Source organism: Schistocerca piceifrons, chromosome 2, assembly GCF_021461385.2.
Source record: "Schistocerca piceifrons isolate TAMUIC-IGC-003096 chromosome 2, iqSchPice1.1, whole genome shotgun sequence".
NCBI lineage: Eukaryota > Metazoa > Arthropoda > Insecta > Orthoptera > Acrididae > Schistocerca > Schistocerca piceifrons.
The window spans coordinates 495,563,686-495,587,114 of NC_060139.1; the positions used below are offsets into that span (position 1 = coordinate 495,563,686).

The 23,429-nt window shown below is 39.4% G+C and overlaps 1 protein-coding gene across 2 annotated transcripts in view; it reads left to right on the forward strand.

Moving 5' to 3' along the window:
- LOC124777175 overlaps positions 1 to 23,429 on the forward strand; it is a 141,299-nt gene that overhangs the window by 8,279 nt on the left and 109,591 nt on the right. For both annotated transcript variants that reach the window (XM_047252484.1, XM_047252483.1), the window contains exons 2-3: positions 15,265 to 15,521; positions 21,339 to 22,641. In XM_047252484.1, the coding sequence (XP_047108440.1) occupies positions 15,265 to 15,521; positions 21,339 to 22,641 (1,560 nt within the window). The remainder of the gene's footprint in view (positions 1 to 15,264; positions 15,522 to 21,338; positions 22,642 to 23,429) is intronic.

Genomic DNA, 23,429 nt, shown 5'->3' on the forward strand with positions numbered 1-23,429 from the left:
TTGTTATGATGGCTATATTACCAACAAAGGTCAGGCATTTTGTATTGATGATTTTATCTTTGTGTCTCCCTGTCTTGACCCCACTGACTCCTTTATCCCATGTCCTGATTAAACTCAGTTTAATAGATTGGATGACAAGCCAGCTCCCTGACTCAGTCCTTTGTTGATTTTGAATGGGTTTGATCTCCCTCCCATCAACTTCACTTTGATTGTTGTATTTGGGTTGGCTTTCTGCTCATGTTGTCCACCATAATTTCTTTCAGGATATTGGAGAGTGTTTCTGTATCTATGGGTTCGTAGGCCTTCTTCTAATTGACAGATGTTATTGTGATCTTCCTGGACTTTATCCTTGTTAATAATGTTGCCAGGCACAAGATCTGTTTGCTACCTAATGTTCCCTTCCTGAACCCTCCTTGAGATATTCTTATCTGTGTATCTATCTGTGCCTGTAGGGATTTAACAGGGCTTTGGATAGAATTTTGTGTGTGACAAGTAGTAGTGAAATTCCTCTGTAGTTATTGGGATCTGTTTTGTTTTCTACATCTACATTTACATGGATACTCTGCAAATCACATTTAAGTGTCTGGGAGAGGGTTCATCAAACCACATTCACAATTCTCTATTATTCCAGTCTCGTATAGTGCGGGGAAAGAACGAACACGTATATCTTTCCGTGAGAGCTCTGATTTCCCTTATTTTATAGTGGTGAACGTTTCTCCCCATTAGGTCGACATCAACAAAATATTTTCACATTCAGAGGGGAAAGTTGGTGATTGGAATTTCATGGAAGATTGCTCCGCAGTGAAAAACGCCTTTGTTTTAATGATGTCCATACCAATTCTGTATCATTTCAGTGACACACTGTCCCCTATTTCACGATAATACAATATGTGCTGCCCTTCTTTGAACTTTTTCAAAGTACTCTGTCAATCCTACCTGGTAAGGATCCCACAGCGTGCAGCAGTATCCTATAATGGGATGGACAAGCGTAGTGTAGGCAGTCTCCTTAGTAGATCTGTTACATTTTCTAAGTGTCCTGCCAATAAAATGCAGTCTTTGGTTAGCCTTCCCCACAACATTTTCTGTGTATTCCTTCCAATTTAAGTTGTTCATAATTGTAATTCCTAGGTATTTAGTTGAATTTACGATCTTTAGATTTGACAGATTTATCATGTAAACAAAGTTCAACGGATTCGTTTTAGCACTCATGTTGATGACCTCGCACTTTTCGTTATTTAGGCTCAACTGCTAATTTTTTGCACCATACAGATATGTTTTCTAAATTGTTTTGCAATTTGTTTTGATCTTCTGATGACTTTACTAGTCTATAAATGACATCATCTGCAAACAACCTAAGATGGCTGCTCAGATCGTCTCCCAAATCGTTTATATAGATAAGGAACAGCAAAGGGCCTATAACACTAGCTTGGGGAATGCCAGAAATCACTTCTGTTTTACTCAATGACTTTCCATCAGTTACTACGAGCTGTGACCCCTCTGACAGAAATCACGAATCCAGACACATATCTGAGACGATATTCCATAAGTATACAATTTCACTCCTTTCTTGTGGATGGGGTGTATTAGGGCTGACTTCCATTCTCTGGTACTTTTTTATTTTCCCTAGTTGTTTTCAATGATTATTTTACTTTTGAATAACATTTTCGTGGTCAACGTTCTGAAATCGGTCCATATTCTCCGTGTGACCGGCTATTTTTCAATGATTTTATTACGTCACAATTACTTCATGTTTTGGGGATTTGAAATCCAGATCAAGTTCTGGCTTTTTGAAGTGTAGTGTTAGTTTATCACAGTTAGGTAGTGAGTCAAAGCATTGGGTTAATACTTCACAGTTATTTTTTGGGTTTGTCTCTAGTGTTCTACCTTGTCTTTCGAAACATGAACTTGGTGGTTGGTCTCGTGTCATATTTTCTCTGAATGTTCTGTAAAACTTTGATGTGTTGTTTTTTTTGAACTGTTCCACTTATTAAACAGTAATATCTTTTAAGTCACATTGTTTTAAGAACCAAACAACTTAAAATAACCATATTATTTGATATTTGTTGGCCACAGATTGTAACTTGAACCTCAGGTGCAGGGTAAATGAGGACTATTAATTTTGAAAATTGTTCCACTTGCTCGTGAAATGGCCAGCTTGTATGTAATATGTGTCATACATTTATGTAATGTGTTTCATTCATAAACAATGTGAATTTTACAAAAGTGCAAATTCAGCATCCGATTCCACCAATGTGCTTTGACCCATGATGTCATCAATATGTCACCACATACATTCACCAACAAACATGAACAAAAATAAAAATTACACAATAACGTCTCACTCCAAAACTCCAAAAAGAAAATGAAACTAAAGGGACAACCGTGGGAAATTGGGGGGGGGGGGGGGGTGTTAAGGGCGGGGCAAGCTAATATACAACAATTAAGAAATCTCTGCGGCATCCCAAAACAAATAACAACTAAAAGAATTTAAATTACAGTATGTGTGTGGTGTCCTTGGGTTTGGATAGTTCTGGGTTCTGGGGGACCGTTGGCCTCATATGTTGGGTCCCATGGTGCTCTGAGCCATTTGAACCATTTGATTAACATGTTGTCCACCAGCGGCAGCTATGATAGAGCGAGGTGGCCCAATGGCTAGCACACCGGACTCGTATACGGGAGGACAATGGTCCGGACATACTGATTCAGGTTTTCCATGATTTCCTTAAATTGCTTCAGGCAAATACTGGGATAGGTCCTGTGAATGGGCATGGCCGACTTCCTTCTCCAACGTTACCTAATCCGATGGCACCGATGACCTCACAGTTTGGTCCCCTCTCCCAAATCAACCAATCAACCGAAAGCAATGACCTTGACCATGATGACTGCTACGGCCGTGCATCAGCGTGGCACAACTTGACTAAAAATAAGGGTCGGTTGCTATAACACATACAAAAAAGGCATCAAGAAATTGTCAATTTGGTGATGGAAGTGTGGAGGGTAAAAATTATAGTGGGAGACCAAGGCCTGGATACAGTAAGCATGTAAGAATCGATGTAAGTTGCTATTGTTAAGCAGAGATGAGGATAGAAAGGCTAACTTTGAAAGCTGCGTCTGACCAGCCTTCATTTTGAAGACCAAAACGACGACAACAGAGGTACGGAGAAGTCGCCATAGCACTTTCTGCATTGCAGAAGCATAACCGCTCTGTTCCGGACGATGCAGGCGCGAAGCATGGAAGATTTTTGCAGGTATTCTCCGATGGAATTGGAAACCTATAGGGCGGCAGGGAGTGTAACACAAGATGCAGAGCGCAACGAAGCACAACAGCGGCGAGGGAACTAACATAAGAATGCGTGCCGCTGGGGAAAAAAAAGAAGGCGCTACCATGTAGGCCTGGGCGAGTTGTAGGAAATAAGGCTCTCGCATACAGTGAAAACTGTCTTTTCGAAGTCGACGCAAGGCACTAGCAGAAGGTGGTGGGAGACATGAGCCCACGGATAATGCCGAGACATGGAAAACTCCAGGCTGGTCATCGACGCGCTGGCAGGCTTTGATGACACATTCCTATAGTCTTAGTATGTAATTAACAGCAAAGATTTAAAGCGTCTCCACAACCAAAATTCAAGGGATGAACATTGGGGGAACGAGCTGGCCAACGTATTGGACCTCCCCAATCAATCCATTGACCTTTAAATGTCTGTGTAAGTGTCCTCGGATATTCCAGAGAAAATGGGATGATACCCCACCGTGCATTCAACGTTGTTGGAACAGTATCTGCTCTAGCAGGACAAGCAAGTGGTTTAAAAGGAATTGAAGATACCTTACACAATCAGCTAGTTTGGTATTACGTGAGGTACTGTTAGTTCATCACTCATAATTCCTGTCATACATGAACTGACAATCGGCACTGAGTCTTGCCTCTTCAGGTGCCCATGACCAGTCGCAGAGGAATGTGTCCTCGTTTGTTTACTGCATTCTCTACTCGTACCTAATAACAATGAGCCCGTAGTAGAAAATCTGTATTTTGTAGTATCGAAGTGATCGTGTGAGACCCAACTCGCTTTATTTGTTCATGAGACCCAGAAAATATTAGATACAGGCTCCGAGGTAGATGCCATTTTCCTTGACTTCCAGAAGGCTTTCGATACAGTTCCACACTGTCGCCTCATAAACAAAGTAAGAGCCTACTGCATATCAGACCAGCTGTGTGCCTGGATTGATGAGTTTTTAGCAAACAGAACACAGCAGGTTGTTCACAGTGGAGAGACGTCTACAGACATTAAAGTAACCTCTGGCGTGCCACAGGGGAGTGTTATGGGACCATTGCTTTTCACAATATGTATAAATGACCTAGTAGATGGTGTCGGAAGTTCCATGTGGCTTTTCGCGGATGATGTTGTAGTATACAGAGAAGTTGCAGCATTAGAAAATTGCAGCGAAATGCAGGAAGATCTGCAGCAGATAGGCACTTGGTGCAGGGAGTGGCAACTGACCCTTACATAGACAGATGTAACGCATTGCAAATACATAGAAAGAAGGATCCTTTATTCTATGATTATATGATAGCAGAACAAACACTGGTAGCAGTTACTTCTGTAAAATATCTGGGAGTATGCGTGCGGAATGATTTGAAGTGGAATGATCATATAAAATTAATTGTTGGTAAGGCGGGTGCCAGGTTGAGATTCATTGGGACAGTCCTTAGAAAATGTAGTCCATCAACAAAGGAGGTGGCTCGCAAAACACTCGTTCGACCTATACTTGAGTATTGCTCATCAGTGGGGGATCTGTACCAGGTCGGGTTGACAGAGGAGATAGAGAAGATCCAAAGAAGAGCGGCGTGTTTCGTCACAGGGTTATTTGGTAAGCATGATAGCGTTACGGAGATGTTTAGCAAACTCTAGTGGTAGACTCTGCAAGAGAAACGCTCTGCATCACGGTGTAGCTTGCTGTCCAGGTTTCGAGAGGGTGCGTTTCTGGATGAGGTATCGAATATATTGCTTCTCCCTACTTATACCTCCCAAGGAGAGCACGAATGTAAAATTAGATTCGAGCTCGCACCAAGCCTTTCTGGCAGTCGTTCTTCCCGCGAACCGTACGCGACTGGAACAGGAAAGGGACGTAATGACAGTGGCACGTAAAGTGCCCTCCGCCAAACACCATTGGGTGGCTTGCGGAGTATAAATGTAGATGTAGATTCCACTACACCAACAAAAAGCACAGGAATCTTACATTTCTCTTGACCTACTGATACCAAAAAACCAACACCTAAAACCCCAAAAAAGTGGAATTGGACGTTTCCCTTGACCCACATAAAAAACCAACACCTACAACTCTGAACAATTGAACCAAAACCACGATGACTCTGAAACCAAAATACTCCCTATTTACTACATCAATTAAAACGCAACCAGCCTACCATAAATAGACAACACACAAAACATCACAATTACTATAGAATAAAACCAAAACAAAAACTACTTACCAACAAAAACCTCTGGCAGTATCACTTAGATTGGCCACCCCAACACACACACACACACACACACACACACACACACACACACACACACACACACACACACACACACAGAAAATGCTGCATATACATGTCCTTGGTCCGATCCGCCGGAACTCTCGTCAACCTCAAAAAATGGTTCAAATGGCTCTGAGCACTATGGGACTCAACTGCTGAGGTCATTAGTCCCCTAGAACTTAGAACTAGTTAAATCTAACTAACCTAAGGACATCACAAACGTCCATGCCCGAGGCAGGATTCGAACCTGCGACCGTAGCGGTCTTGCGGTTCCAGACTGCAGCGCCTTTAACCGCACGGCCACTTCGGCTGGCTCTCGTCAACCTCGCGCTGTTGCACGTTAAACTCAGCATGTTGACATCCACCACCAGAGTGCACCATCAAAAATAACAAAAGGGCATCGAAAAACACAACCAACTCAAAAATTACGCACTGTAGTGACATCACATACCACAACACCATTACATAATGGGTCAAAGCAGATGGGTGGGATCAAATGCTCCCATTGACCCTAATTTACCCTGTGGACTGTTTTTCTGGTAAAAAGAATTATGTTACATTTTATTTAAACATAGTATTAATTCTGCCAAGAAAATTCATTGATAACTACTAATACACTATTTCAACTACCAAAACGACGCCTATATACCTGGACTTCGCCAGATGGCCAACACCGGAACCAAATTGATTACATACTTTGTAAGCAGAGGTGGAAGAGCGTGGTTCAGTCAGCTACAACAAGACCTGGGGCTGACTGCGGATCAGATCATGAGCTCCTGATTGCAAAAATTCGGCTGAAACTTCAGAATGTAGCAAAACGTATCCCAACTTGCAGATACGACCTTAACTCTATACCCTCCGACTGTGCTGTAGAGGTACAAAACAGATTTAATGTATTACAGCTGGAGGACAAAATCTCGCAAGAGATGTGGACAGAAGTAGCTAATACTGTCAAGGAGGCCGCAGAGAAACACATTCCCAAGAAAAGGAACAGTAAGAAGGCTAGATGGCTATCAGTTGAGGCACTGCAAGTTGCAGAAGAACGAAGGAAAGCAAAAATCAAGGGAGATAGATCAGCTATGTTTGAATTAAATAAAGATTTTCAGAAATTAGCTAGAAGAGATAAAAATATGTTCTTCAATGAACAGTGCAAGGAAGTTGAAGATAGTAACGTAATGGGGAAGACAAGAGATCTTTATAAGAAAATTAGAGAAATTAAAGGAAAATTCCAGGCAAAAATTGGAATGATAAAAGATAGAAACGGGAAAGATCTGAGTGAAGCAGAGGATGTTAAGGAAAGATGGGCAGAATATGTAGAAGACCTATACAAGAAAGAACTGCATCATGACAGGGCTCCTACTGCTGATGTTAATGTTAATTTAGAACTAGAGCCAGATATTTTGGAGACCGAAATCCAGTGGGCCCTTGAAAATATGGCTGATAACAAAACTAGTGGGCATGATGAAATACCAGCAGAATTGTTTAAAGTCACTGGAAAGGATGCAGTGAAAGTGCTGCACTCAATATGTCAAAAAATATGGATCACGCAGCAGTGGCCAGAAGAATGGAAAAGATCAGTATTCATCCCCGTTCCAAAGAAGAAAAGTTCTAAAGAATGCTCAGATTACTGAACAATCGCACTTATTTCACATGCTAGCAAAGTTATGTTGAAAATCTTACAAAATAGACTTCGCCAATATCTAGATCGAGAGCTACCACTAGAACAAGCTGGATTTAGGAAAGGAAGAGGAACTAGAGATCAAATTGCTAACATTCGGTGGATTATGGAAAAAGCGAGAGAATTCCAGAAAGATGTGTACCTCTGCTTTATTGACTACGCCAAAGCCTTTGACTGCGTCGATCACAACAAATTATGGAACGTACTGAAAAACATGGGTGTACCAGATCACCTCATTCATCTGATACGGAGTTTATACCTTGACCAAGAAGCCAGGGTGAGAACTATGTATGGAACAACGAAATGGATAAAGATTCAGAAAGGGGTCCAGCAAGGCTGCATACTGTCACCGTACTTATTCAATCTGTATGCAGAACATGTCATGAGGAATGCGAGGCTAGATGAAGGAGAAACAGGAATTAAAATAGCTGGAATAAATATGAACAACCTCAGGTACGCGGATGATACGGTCCTGTTGGCAGAAAGTGAAGAAGAATTGAGAACACTCTTACAGAAGGTGAAAGACGAAAGTGAAAAGGCCGGTCTTATGCTGAATGTGAAGAAAACGAAAATTATGGCAACTGCACCTACCAATTCGTGGGATATAGCAGGAGAAACCATGGAGGTAGTGACCACATTCAGTTATCTCGGTTCCCAGATCTCTGCTGACGGTGACTGCAGCCATGAAATCCGGAGACGCCTGTTGCTCGGTAGACAGGCGATGTCAAACCTTGACAAGGTTATAAGGTCCAGAGATATAACGCTAGCAACAAAGATCCGGATTGTGAGGGCTATGGTCTTTCCAGTTGTGAGTATGGATGTGAGACCTGGACCATTAGAAAGGCTGAACGGCGAAGAATTGACTCCTTCGAATTGTGGTGTTGGAGGAAACTTCTTAGAGTTCCATGGACTGCAAAGAGAACCAACAGATCAATATTGGAGCAAATTAAACCAGATTTCTCCCTGGAAGGTTTAATGTTAAAACAAAAGCTGACCTACTTTGGACACACAATGCGAAGGCATGCCTCGCTGGAAAAAAACATTAATGCTGGGGAAGATTGAAGGAACTAGAAGAAGAGGAGGTCAGAGGATGAGATGGATCGATGGCATCACAGAAGCAATGTGTTCCAACCTGGAAGGTCTACGGGAGAAAGTGCAAGACAGGAAAAAGTGGCGTGATTTGGTTCATGGGGTCACGAAGAGTCGGAACCGACTAAACGAATAGAGAGAGAGTATTAACTCATTTTCATTTTATTCAAGAGGTAGAGACTGTGTATGGTTCCACATTAAAAGCTTTCATTTCATTTGACTATTTATGTCTTTCATGGTGTTATTCTCAGTGTGAAGTAATGTACGAAAACAGGATGCATATTTTCCTCATTATGTTTTTGCTGCTTTACAGAGCGCCAGGTAAATTGCATATGGGAAACATCATTAATGAAATATATTTAAGAACTTAAAATTTAACTTACTCGATGATATTTATATGTAACATACATATATTTTTCTGCAAAATAAATATCATCAGTAATTTGGTCTTTATTAAATAAACAATAATAAGCCATGTAGGCCTAATCACAATTTTTCATGGAACGACATTTGCTAAATAATCTGTTTAGACTAAACAAATTTGTTGCAGTGGACAAGTTGGTAACTGCCACAAAATAGTGACCCTTCAGCAATTACATGGTAACTGTGCTTATCGCTCTGGGATTATGGTGAAAGTGTAGTTGATCTTAAAGCTCCAGGCTGGAGTGACAATAGCACAGGCAAAATTAGACCAGTTGAGAATGCAGTTGACAGCAGTAAGGTTAAAAATGAAATAGGTGACTGACTGTGGTTATGTGCCAGATTTGAGGAAGAGGTTTACTAGAAGCTGAAAAGCACCTGTTTTCAATCTGGGTAGCTCTAAAAGCTTCACTGCCTCAGTGACTGTGTACAGACAATTGAAGGAAAAATTGCAAGTTAAAGCTGTAAATAGTCAGATGATTGGAAAGACCAAGAAGGTCCTTCAACTAGTGAGTTTTACATTTGCACTCTGCAAACCACCATGAAGTGCATAGCAGAAAGTACATCTCTATCAGTTATTAGGGTTTCTTCCCATTCCATTCATGTGTGGAGTATGGGAAGAATGATTGTTTGAATGCCTCTGTACGTGCTGTAATTATTCTGATCTTACCTTCACGGTCCCTATGTGAGTGATATGTAGGGGGTTGTAGTATATTTGTACAGTCATCATTTAAAGCCCGTTCTTGAAACTTTGTTAGTAGACTTTCTCAGGATACTTTACGTCTGTCTTCAAGAGTCTACCAGTTCAGTTTCTTCAGTATCTTTCTGAGATTCTCCCACAGATCAAACAAAACTGTGACCATTCGTGCTGCATTTCTCTGTACACATTCAATATCTCTGATTAGTCCTATTTGGTATGGGTCCCACACAATTTAGCAGTATTCTAGAACCAGTTGCCGAGTGATTTGTAAGCCATCTTCTTTGTAGAGTGATTCACTTCCCCAGTATCCACCCAATGACCCGAGTCTTATCACCTGCTTTACCCACAAATGAGCCTAATTGATCATTCCATCCCATATCCCTGCAGAGTGTTATGCCCAGGTATTTGTATGAGTTGGCTAGTTTGTTGTTTTTGAAGTGCGCAGTTTTACATTTTTGAACATTTAAACGAAGTTGCCTATCTTTACACCACTCTGATATCTTATCAAGATGTGACTGAATATTTATGCAGCTTCTTTCAAACAGTATTTCATTATAGATAACTGCATCATCTGCAGCATCATTTATATACAAAATGAATAACAAGGGTCTCAACACAACTCCCTGGGGCAACTCCGAAGTTACTTCTACATCTGATGGGGACTCTCCATCCGAGATAACACACTGCATCCTCCCCACCAGTAAGTCCTCAATCCAGTCACACATTCTATTTGATACCCTGTATAATTGTACTTTTGACTATTAGAATACGAGTGGTACTGAGTCAAATGATTTTCAGAAATCAAGAAATACTGCATCTGCATAACTGCCTGGTCACATCATGTGAGAAAAGTGTGAGTTGGGTTTTGCACGATCAATGTTTTCTGAATCCATAGTTGTTGGCATGGAAGAGGTCATTCTGTTTGAGATACCTCATTATGTTTGAGCTCAGAATATGTTCTAAGATTCTACAACAAGTTAATGTCAAGGATATTGGACAGTAGTTCTATGGATGAATTCTACTACCCTTCTTGTAGACTGGTGTGACCTGTACTCTTTTCCAAGAACTGGGTGCAGTTTTTTATGTGAGGGATCTACAATAGATGAGGGGGTAACTCCACTGCAAATTCAGTGTAGAATCTGATAGGGATTCCATTGGGCCCTGGAACTTTGTTCAGTTTTAACGATTTCTACTGTTTCTCAATGCTACTGACTCTAATACTTATTTCATTCATCTTTTCAGTGGCACAAGGATTAAATTGAGGCAATTTTCCTGAATTTCCTTTATGAAGGAAATTTTGATAATGAAGTTAGTCCCTGTTTCACTTGGTAGGGACTAGGGACTGGACACTAACTTTAATGCCAATAACAGCCTTTACATATGACCAGAAATTATTTAAGCTTTATGAAAGATCATTTGACAAAATGCCATTACAGTAATCACTGACGGCTTCACACATTGCTCTCTTGACAGCCAAAAGCATTTCATTCAGCATTGCTCTATCTATAGCCCTTTGTTTTGTTTTACACCTATTAATGCAGTAGCCTCCATTTCCTTAGAAGTTTCATTATAGTGACTGTATACCGTGTAGGGTCCCTCCCATTACGAACTGTACTACTGGGTACATACCTGTCCAGCACATGGTCAGTTATGCTTTTCAACTTGAGCCATAGTTCTTGTACATTGCCACAACATCCTCAGAGAGATCAGATCCGTTTGTTGCCATTAAATCCAATATATTTCCATCATGAGTGGGTTTCCGAGCTATCTGTTTTAGATAGTTTTCGGAGAAGGCATTTAGCAATGTTTCACTGGATGGCTTATCATGCCCAGTACTAACAAAACGGTGAATTTCCAATTGATTGTCTCCATTGATGATTACAGTATGATTGGGGAATTTAAGTATAAGTGAACTGAGGTTTTCTCTTAAGCTTTCAGTTACATCAGGAGATGCGTCTAGTGGGTTAAAGAAGGATTCAATTGAATTATCATTTCATGTCCACCCTTGGTACTGAGTCTTGCCCAATCAATCTCACATGCAGCTTCAATTTCTATTTTGATGGATCTGAGTTTCATGTCTGTTGCGACAAATACATCTCCTCCATTTCCCATTTGCCTATCCTTTCAATATGCACTTAAATTTTCCCTAAAACTCTCTGCTATCAATTTCAGGTTTCAGTCAGCTTTATGGACCTAGTATTTTGTGAACTTCACTACTTTTCAGGAGTTCTTCAAACTCTGGCACTATTTTTGTGAATTATTCAAAACTTAACCATTAAGATTTTAATACTCTCACCTCTGCAAGGCATTTCTTTTGATCTTACGCTAATACTTCTGGATTTCCTGCAGCTATTGTCATTTGGATTGGATGGAGAGTCATCTGATTTAAAAAGTCCTTGTGTGCATACCCACACACAGTCAGCTATTTGAGTGGCAGCCTCCGATGTGTAGTGCACACTTGACCCATTTAGGGGGCCCTACCATTCACAACCTATGGCACAAGTCCAGGAAGTCGCAACTTAGCTTGTCACAGAACCTTCAAAGTCTCTGGTTCAGTCCTTCCACTTGACTCAGAACCAAAGGGCCACGATTAGTTCTGGGGACAATGCTGCAAATTGCAAGATTCATTAAAACTCCATGCACAAGGCTGGTCTTCTTAACCTTCTCTGCCAGTTGCTGGAATGATCCAACAATGACTCCTGAGCCCAGACAACAGGCATCACTTGTTCCAACATGCGTCACAAGCTGCAGTTAATTGCACCCATTTCCTTTAATAGCTGCCGCAATAGGCTCTTCAACATGTTGAGTGGAGGGGTACCATCATTCGCTGTACGTTTGAACTGATGATTAATAGATCCCTATTGTCTTGCATTTGCCTGCTCTTGCAACTGGACAAAATAGATTCACCAAAACAGGTGAAGTGAGTCCTACTGGCTCAGTTTCAGTTTCAGTGAAAGACAGCACCATAGACTTGTTGGTAAGGGGGGATTGGTACAACACCTTGAGTCCCCCTGGTCCCCATCCACCCCGTACAGGGTGCCTAGCTCTAACACTGAAACACCACTCACAATCAAGTGGATGTGTAATGACAGATCCTGTACTTTCTGCAGAGGGAATAGTGGATTGTACTTGAGGTACCTTTGGTACTGGTACCACAGATGCATGGCTCTTGAGAGCTCTTCCAAGACGACGACTCGCAGCAGCTGCCAATTCTTTGGCAGTAGTCAGGGCGATTTCTAGCTGCTTATGAATGTCAACCAACTCTTTCCTTGTTTGAGAGCAACATTCACAGTGGGGGTGCATTTTAGCCAGTATGCTGCATTACAGAACAGTGAACAAATAACTTTTAAGTTAAGCCGACTGATTATCTTTTAATATGTTGAGCTAAAAAGTTCCTTATGAGAATTGAAGCAAATACACGAAATGAGATTTCAATTAAGGCAGTAGAACAACCTGTGGTAAAAATTACTGAAACTTTTTGAGGTTAATTATTATAGTTGTAAGCAAACTGGAAAACAGAGCTAATTTATGATAAATATTGAAAATATATAGGGTGTCTCCTCTTTAAGGGAAAAGTAGATGTAACACAATATGTTGGTTACAATAACTGCTATAGTAATTAAATCACAAATGCCAATTTACTACAAATTAGAATATGCACAGGACAATGGCAGCTTCTGAAAATTCTTAAAAATGCACATTTGTTTCTGTTGCTTTACAATGTAATTCAGTGAAGATTATTCTTTGGCAGTAACTGTGAACACTAATTCTGATTTGCTATGAAATAAATTATGTATCCAAAACCTCAAATTTGTGAAAGTATTGTTTTGCAAGTGTACAAGTTGTCATGGAAAGGGTATTCTTTTAAACCAAGTACAGGACATGGGGTTGCCACCTGTAATTGAAGCTCTCTTGGCAAAGATCATGGTAAAGAACACCATGTGGTGATTCTTGGGATTAACTGTTCAATACTGCTTTGACAACTCACAACCAAACTGTCACCTTACAAATTAACATAGACTTCGGGCTATGGTACAGATCTACCTCTACATCGATACTATGGAAGCCACCGTACAGCTTCTTATGTACTGGTGTGCTTTCAGATTTGTTGGCTGTGCACAGTCAAACTACCACTTTCTTACATAATCTAGACTTCTAGGTACACTACAACTCAGTCTGTTGCCACAAACTATATTTTGAAAACTAATGTAGATACAGAAAAAATATTGTCAATGTTTCCTTCCCTTTCTGTTTGTGCATGTATGACATCACACACCACATCACAATTGCAATACAGTACATAACCGGCGTCTAGTATAGGTTAATTTAGTTAACTTATTTGGTATGGGTGGCAGGAACAGTCTGGACCATTACCGCAACTATGAAATTGACAGCAACATCAGGCGCTTCACTGGGAATATTCCTTGAGTGAAATGACAAGCCTTGGTTGAAGCTTTTTGTCAAATATGTAGATGCAGACTCCAGAAGTTGCTTAACAAGATGGGATGATCACACATGGTATAACTGGTGTGTTGCTCCTAACACATTTACATCTCACACAGCGTGGTCTACACCTGAATGTTTCTGGTAAGGCTTTACTTTGACAACTAATTCCCAGAAGCATTCAGTGTAACCAAAATGCAGTGCCTGCTCAAGCCTTGCGATTTGCAGAATTTTCAGTCAACCTTATCTATGGTAAATGTTTCTCAAGACATAGATGCCAAATAATTGTAAAAACAGTAGAAGTAATTAATGGGAAAACAAGAAATTGCAGCTTGGGCAGCACTAAGGGTGCCAATCATAATACGCTTGGATCTTTCCATCAGTACGTAAGAAGCTTGTTAAATAAGGAAGATGAGCTTCCCATATCACTATGGGAAACTGAAATATCTAAAGGCATTTCTGCATGTATGTGCTTTGCATAACAGAACATCAGTTGGGTGTTGAACAGGTGCACGTAGATATCTAAAAATTACTCTCACGTTACTGTATGTGTCATGTAAGGAAATAATTTCCACGTTTTTCATTAATTCCTCTGACAGATATGAACTTTGTTGTCACAAAAGTGTCACATATGAATTACGATATGAATTATGACGTTACGAATTAATATGCCTACTTCCATGTTATGTAGTATTATATTTTTTGTGGTTTTTAAATTCAGGTTATTAGTTAAAGACAATTTTTCAGTTGTGTGACTACATGGAACCTGCTTGATAGTTTGTAATGCAGCTGCCCTTTATGTGGATGCCATGAAGGTCAAAATTGAAATAAGGGTTTTTTGAGTGCAGCCTATGGTGTTTTTCAATAATGTCTTTCATTAAATTCATTAAGGCTGTTGGCGACTCTTATTATGACACTTTTATTTTGTTGAATGCCATGACCATGACACTCTGTATTTTTACAACATGATTCATTGTTTAGATGATACTATCTGTGCTGACGTGGTTGCTTTGAATGTGACTACACGGAGGTTGGAGTGGCTATATTTGTTAAGAATTAACTGTGAGTGTAGTGTTCTTCAGTCATACTGATGTGTACAGACAGGAAGTCTTTTCGTTGGATGTATTGTTTTCACTGTTATTATTTGTTATAATGAAACTGTCTCAACACATGCTGTGTGCTCAGAAAGTTTCTTTGAGGTACTGATTGTTGGATCTCTGTATCTCCAATTATTATTTTAGATTAGATGTGTTATTTAGATACATTATTTATTTTGTATAGTTGTAGTGAGGAGATTGTCATGGATGTGGATATGCTGTAGGTTTCACACATTCATATGTAATGTGTGTTTCTAGTGTGGTGAAAGTACAATGATATATGTTACCATTTTCTTTACAGTGCTGCTAGCCAGATTAAACGAGGAGACCATACCTCTGTGTAAAAGACTGTGCCTAGCAAAAAATGTCCTTCAAGACAACAGTTTTCGTATTCAGCATAAAGAGGAAATTATCATAAAGTGGTTTTGTGACCTTGATGTACCAAAAACACAATCAGAGGATGTATGGAAGGCACTGCAGGAGTGCCTTGCAAATATCAGCTCATTGAACATTATTGGTTCTGACATAAGGACTAATGTGAAAAGTTTGTTGGTGCAGGTACGTTTATATTCTGAGAAATTTTAATTTGAAGTGATATACGCTGCTTAGAAAATTACAGCTACCAGATATACAGGGAACTGTGCTACTTTTATTTTGAAAAATAAATAAATAAAAGAGAGAGGGGGCAGAAGGGAAGAGAAATACAACCGACAACCAAATTTTGTAAGCTATTGACTAGTTTTAAGTTCTTAACAAATTTCTAATTGATAATGTGTATGTAATGACAGGAACATGGAAAACAGCCAGGAATGTTGACAATGACCTATGACTTAGTTTGTTTTAAGAGTTAAATCTTTGTTTAGGACAAGATTAGTATGGAATTCATATCAAAGTACTCAATACAGCGTGAAAGTACCTCGTGGTGGTGAGCATGTTCAACACATTTGTTGTTTAATTTTGCAGTGAACACATGGTGTGTCGTGGGGCGATCACGCTGTTTTTAAAATAATTGAAAAGCCACGATCGCTTCAATATGATTTACTAAATGACCAGTTTCAGCACTCTGAAGGTGCCATCATCGGATCTGGGCAGTGATGATGCCGACCGTGTTAGGCGAGCAGTGGTAGTTTCATCTGGTGACTTCAGTTTTATATTTTATGGAAAGAACGACCATGAGAGCAGTTTTTTATTATTTTTTATTGGTTGTGACAATGATTTTATCAGACGGTCTGCCTCATGTGCCATGATGTCCATATGGTTTTATAAATGTTAATCCACGTTTCAGATCCAATGATGGCACCTTCAGAGTGCTGAAACCTGTCATCTAGTAAATGATATTGAAGTGATCATGGCTTTTCAATTGTTGTTTAATGTTACACATTCTTGAAGTTGCATTTGCATATTACTGATGGCTCTCACACAAAAATTAAGAAGTTTCAAGTCACAGCTTCACTATGTTGTCACTGGGTTTCACTGCATATTCAGGTAGTCTATGATCACATTCTCGTTAACATAGTCTGAAAGGAAGAAGTTTATGTGGGTTAACGTCTTGGGCTGTGTAGTGGCCACATTTCACTACTTTCATAATTTTCCAGAAACTATCAATACATTTCATAGAATTCCACAAACTTAAATAATGGTGTACTCCAACAATGAAATATAAGAAGTAGATAGTGTTAAGTTTTTGGGGCTACAGGTAGATCACAGTCTTAATTGGAAAATCTACATCTCAGAGATAAGGAAGCACCTTAGTTCAGCTCAGTTGCAGTACACTTTCTTAATGCTAAAGATGATTTAAAAACAAAGAAACAAGTTTATTCTGTTCATTTTAATTCATTGATGAATTACAAAATCAGTGCACAGTGCAATGGCTGATGAGCCAGACACAGAATGAGTCTGCGTGGTATGTTAACAACCATTGATCTGATAAACTGGCCAGCCTTAACACTAGAAGTACCACGTGGGCCATTTTTGACCAAAAAGGGTTTTTATAGGGCTCTACTCCCCTCCATAATCATCGCGGGACAAAATGCTCCTGTGACTTCATCATTTATGGGATTGTACAACTCACCAAAATTTCATCCTACTAGCACACCTAGAAGTATGAAAAATTTACCTGTTGTATCAGTAGTACTATGTGGGTCATTTTTGACCCATACACATTTTAATGCACTTTGATATCAATTACACCAGTTTTCAGACACTAAATAGTTTCTGGGCATGCCTCGACATTATTCACAAGATGTTGGAGTATATTATAACACTTTTGGCCAAAAGGAATGTGAAATACTAAGAATTCAAAGATTGTTATCAGCATGGAGGGGTATCAGCATGGCTTTCTGTTTTCCTCAGACTGGTGACATGCAGGCACACGAAGTGACACTGGGAAGCCTCAAGTAATATATTATGCAGTGGGAAGCCTTCCACCTCCCTGCATCACTGTCAGGAGCTCAGCTAATAGTTCTGTTACATGACAGCATATGTCATGTGCATCACCCTTATGAAAGTTTCTAGTCAGTATACCTTTGTCTGTGGCCAAACTGAGCGGGCTGAGGCAGTCCTGATGCCAGCGACGTGAGCTTGCAGTTTATTTTCACAAGTTCGCATCATTGAAGCTGCAATTGCAAGACGACATGGCCTTACGGAGGCTGAGATTCTCTACTATTTGGAGAACATTTCACTGATTCTATCAAGCAATGAATCCGGTAGTGAGATGAATATGGAGGAGGATAACAATTTTGTTCCAGTGGAAACTGCTGACTCAAGTGATTTAGATGTATCAAATGAACAGCAAGCAGAATCTGATCCATCTGACAACAACCTACCTCTTCCAAAATATAAGCATGAACCATTCTGTTGAAGTTTTTGAACCAATGAGCATGTAGTCCATGGTACAAGTTCCTTTTATCTATTCTTTATGTGTCGAATTTATGGATTCTACCTGAGGGCATGGACGTCCCTCCCAACAATGAGCCAAATGAGTGTGCAGTGCAGGTTGGGTCCCTCGACAAGGACAATGATGACGCGGTGCAGGAGTGTCCTGATGAAGTCTTTAAGTCACTGAAACATAAATCTTTATTCAAAATACATCATCTAATGTAAACGCGTAAGTCAAACTGCATCATTGCTGGTCTTTCTGACCATTCCCTATCTCTCACCAGCTACAAAGAATTTTGGTAAATGATTCAATTTGCAGCTGACAAAGGTAATGATCCAGGTGTTGTGGATGACTCAAAAGACGGCAATAGTGTGGCAGTCAGTGCAGTTGACAGAGCAGCGAGAGTTGGACATGGTCGCGGTATTTGGGTGCCAGACATGGTGCAGCAGCTCATCGTGGATAAGGAAGAGGGAAGTGCCATGCGACATTCACTTCCAGGCAAGGAAGTGGAGAGTTCCAGTGGTACCAAGTGGGGACGGACTGAGCCAGGTGACATAGCAGATAGGCGCAGCGCCCAGAATGTGTTGCAGAAGGTACCCAGGCTGACGGGACACACCAGACGACATGTTGTAGATGACTCACCACTCTCTGTGTTGCAGCTGTGTGTCAGTGACCCCATCACAAACAAATTAAAAATAGCACTGCAGAAAAGGCTCCCAGCACATTTGGTAATAATGAGTGGTCCCTAAGTCTGGAAGAACTAGATGCTTTCATTGGATTACTCTATGCTCTTGGAGTATATGGTGCCTGGGGTATTTCATACAAAGACTTATCAAGCAGTAAGTGGCACTCTTTGGAGATCACTCTAAGAGGTCCCTCCTGTGGCGTTGAGTGGAGACGATGCATTGTGTGCTACACTCTTATACAAGTCAGGCCATAGTCTTCTCACAATATATCATGGGAAAAAGACAAAAATTTCCTTATTCTGAGCAACATACATGCTAGATGTCAAGTGAATGAAAATGTTGAGAGGAAAATGTGATTTTTATAGTTAAACTGAGGGTGGATTCGATACAGTTGACCAAAGGGTTAGACACTACAGTGTACAAGCTGGCACCCACTGATGGACTGTGTGAATCTTTTACAATATTCTTGACTCTGCCATGATCAATGTTCACATAATTTTTAAGTTACTTACCTCTAAGAAGATTTCATTCTGAGCTTTACCCTCAGAAAAGCAGATGAGCTTGCTGCCCCCTACATACTGCAAAGAGGAGCCAATCTCCCTATGAAGACACTCAATACTGGCGCTGACCGATATGGAAATAGAAGGCGTTGTCAAATTTTGGTTTCCTGCAAACAGCAAGAGGAGAATAAAACATTAAACATATGCTTCAAGTGCAACAAGTGTGTGTGTGTGTGTGTGTGTGTGTGTGTGTGTGTGTGTGTGTGTGTGTGTGTGTGTGTGTGTGTGCAAAAGCTGCCAAGCAAAAGCTCTTGTTGAATGTCTGAACTGTGACTCCATTCCAGCTTAGACAATTCTATCAACTCTTTGTTCCTAAACATTTCCAGATATTTATAATTACAGACCAAAGTTGTTGGTTCTTATGTTTTAGTTCCTTGATTGCAATAAGCAAGAAAACACATGGATCATTTTAATCTCTTGCTGCATTTTAGAATGTTTCATAAATTCTCAGTACTTAGCTTATTTGTCTGTAAAAGTAAAAATACTATTAGTACTGACGTAAACAGTATGCTTTGAATCAGTTTCATTCTTTTTATAAAGAAAAACATTGTAACATTGTTTTATGTACTTGTTTTAACGATGATTGATGAGAGACTGTGGAATTTATTCTGTAAAATTTAAAATAAAAATAAGCTTATTTCTGAAAATTTGTTTGACCATGTACTATTCATTTTAGAGACCAAATTATCCTTGGTTATACTTCAGAGTCTTCCTGAGCATATTGTGAACATGGTGACACTGAAAACACCATCCAGATATGAATGAAATGGCAATTAACTGCTGTGGGTCAAAAATGACCCACAGGTACTACTGGGGGTCCAGCAAGGTCTGGTACCTCTAGTGTTAAAGTGGTTTTTAGGTGATTTATTTTTGCTCGATTAGACAAGTGTTGGGCTGGTCGCCAATCTTTGCACCAGAATACATGATACACAAATTGTTATAATATTTTAACACATAGCACAGAGAACGTAGTTTGTATGATTCAGAGACATGTGATGCACACAACTTACCTTGCTTAAGTTAACTGATGGCTGGGGAGGGAGGAGGAGGTGCAGGAAGGACCATGCGAGGTGAAAATACATTAATTTGCAAAATTGTGAAAAACAGGATCCTCTACAATGGGATAAATACTAGGTAAGAGATGTGAGGTATGGATTAGTGTTTGGGGAAATGCAACTTACAGAGATAATATGTTCAGAATAGAAGAGCATGTTATAACAGCTATATCTGATGTTAATTGTAGAACATTCTGCAAAAACTTCATAAAAAGTCTCATATTTGGCAACTAGTATTTAATTTTTGATGATGAATTGGGAGAGCAGTTTGCATGCAAGAAAGAATCAGTATATAATTATGTGCTCTGGCCTACAAACACATCTTGATTAAGAGTTTGTGGGAAGCAAGTATGTGTTATTGAAAGACTTGTGCCTTCTGGAATGAAAATTTTTATTTTTTTCGTGCATTACTGTTTTTGGCTTTTAGTGCTCTTCAGATCAAATTTTGCAAGAGGCCTGCTGTTCTCCAACTACAAATTGTATGTTAATAACATCTTTCTTGATGGTCACGAATGTAATGTTACAGTAACCTTGATATATGGTATGGAGTGCAATAAAAGTGTATTTTCAGAGGAAAACATTTTATTTACAGGAGACAAATAGACGCAAGTTTGTAATGACTTTTAGTTTTCATTTTGTGCTTTTGCCGCGTCTTGATGGTCTGCCACTGTAACCTAGACTTTCTATTCACATTTGTCGGCTTCTCTAACTCACAACCAAATAGTCATCTTCCTACTGTCACCATAATTTAGATTTAATATTGACAGTTGTTGGGTCTGCCAAATCAGAACCAACTGTCACCTTTCATCCTAATCTAGACATTGGGCTACAATAATGCTTGGTCTGTGACCCCAACCTAGATTCTGCCTTTGAGACACAACAGTGCGAGAGTGCTGTATATGTCAGTAAAAGAAACACCTTTAAGTGGCAAAAGCAGGAAATGGTGAATGGGCTGTCCACATGATATGAGTAATTTGTGTTGTTTTGGTACTGTAACCAATATTCAGCCTGCAGTTGACTGCAGGTGACATGCATTGCAGACATCTGCTCAATATGATGAACAAGTACAGCATGTCATTGGCTCTTTGTAAAGTGCAGCCTACTCTTCATGTCATTTAGATGATAAAAAAATGTAGCCATTTGTAATTATCAATTAATACGGAAGGCTAACCTGTCTCTTTTTTGTTTTCTTTTAGGATATTCAAGACCACATGAAGGAGGTACATCCTAGCAGTGTGCAGTTAATAGGTCTTCATTGCACTCTTAACATTTTACAGACAACGATTTTCCAGCAACACCTTGCACGAAATTTGGAAGAGCTGTACCTACTTTGTGCTTCATTTTTTGAAGCTTTGTCTGAACTTGAAGACACTGACATATCTCGAAAACTGACATTATATTTTGACTGTCTGAATCATATCGTATCATTTAGTAAACAAAGTTCTGTAAAAGGTAAACTTAGTACTGGCTTTGTTAGTTGTGTTTCAGCTTCACTTGTGAAAGCAGTGTTGAAACTGCAACAGCAGAGTACTATTGAAGACAGCACTTGTGTTGAAAAAGAGACACTTAAGTTTGTGCAGCAAGTATTATTGCCAAAGAACTGTGTTAAAGATATTGTTTCTTGTGTCTCCTCAGTGTTTGAAAGTGAAAGCTGCTCTAATAATGTCATTACTGAAACACTGCTTTATACTTTGCTTTTAGCAAGAGAGAAATTTAGTGCAGATGTTGTGTCTAAGCTATATGCTATATTTTTTGGTGCTGTTGTTACCGACACTAAAGAGGACAGCAGTGGTTTATTTCAGGCATTTGTGGTATTTAGCTTTCTTGTTGGCTTTAAGCCAACAACTATGGCTCCACTGGGGGACTCCAGGGTACAGTTATTAAGGTACAGAGATTTTAAAATGCTTTTTAATGAGTTGAATGTTCACAAACCACATAATGTTGATGAAACATCATTGGCTGTCTTGAAGGGCTTGCTTGATGTTATAATTACAAAAGAAGCAAACTTGGATGCTGTCATTAAAGAAGTTACAATGTTGAAATGGCTACAAGCTCTGATGTTGTCAGTTGTTCAAGACAATGCTGCATCAGAAAGAATGTTTGAAATATTGTGCTGTTTTGTTCAGCTTAGCCCATTAGTAGTGGAACCAATAATAATGGACATCTTAAAAGAAATAATGTTTTCTAGTAAACCGGTACTGCCAGTAATGCTTAGATATACAACTTTTATGTGTACCATCCTTGAGATGTTTATGAAACTCCATAGACTGCAGAAATTTATTTCAAAATTGTTAACTACTTTAAAGGCTATGTTTGAAGGGCCAGTAACATCTGGATTATTAATGGCTGAGGTCTCAGATGTTTTCCCAGAAAAATTCTGCTCGCAGTTTTCTAAAAATGTCTTGCTGCTGCCCAGTTCTCAGATAATATCAATGATGAGAACCTTTATTTACCATTTAAAAGAAGACTGTCTTCCAAAGCTGCCATCTTGTAGAAATGGTAAGATTAACTATAGAACAGCAACAAATTGCTTCTGTGTCCTTCAGTGTAACATAGATATTATTACTTTAGCCATGTAGTAGTTGCATGAATTTCTGCTACACTATGGGTTGCTTGGGTGACAGCTGTTACTGACCATTGTTCTCAGTGTTATATTAACAATGATGAAACAAAATAGGATATGTATGTCCATAATGATTTCAGAGTCATTTAATTATTAAACGCCATACATGAATGATCTATGCATATTATAATATCCATACATAACTATTTTAATGAAAACAAACAAAAATGAACATATATTGCAGTAAAAATGAATAATAAGTGTAATTTATGTACATATACTGCAATGCCTGTATATGAGCCTCTCTGATACAAGAGTTAAACCAATATTTCAAAAATTACTTTTTGATACATCTATTATTTCAGTCCGCACTGTCCAAACAATTAACACAAACGTCCTTCAAATGATCGGAGCAGGTCCACCTGCCACACGTAACACACTACTTCTGGTTGATTTGTCCTGTGCTCTGCCACTCTCGTAACACATTCCTCCTCTTTTTCTCTTTCTTTCCTCTTGTGGCTTCTTTACAGTCCCCTCCATTCCACACAGTGGAAATCTGTGCCTCCTGACCTCCTTAGCTACATATGGTGCTCAAAATCTCCTTTGTGTTTGGGGCTTCATAAGTTCCCATGCAATAATGGTTGGGAAACCAGTTCTCTTCAGTGCTTTATTTTCATTTTAATTGTATTAAATTCAGAAAAGTAAGTAACTTCCATATTGAAAT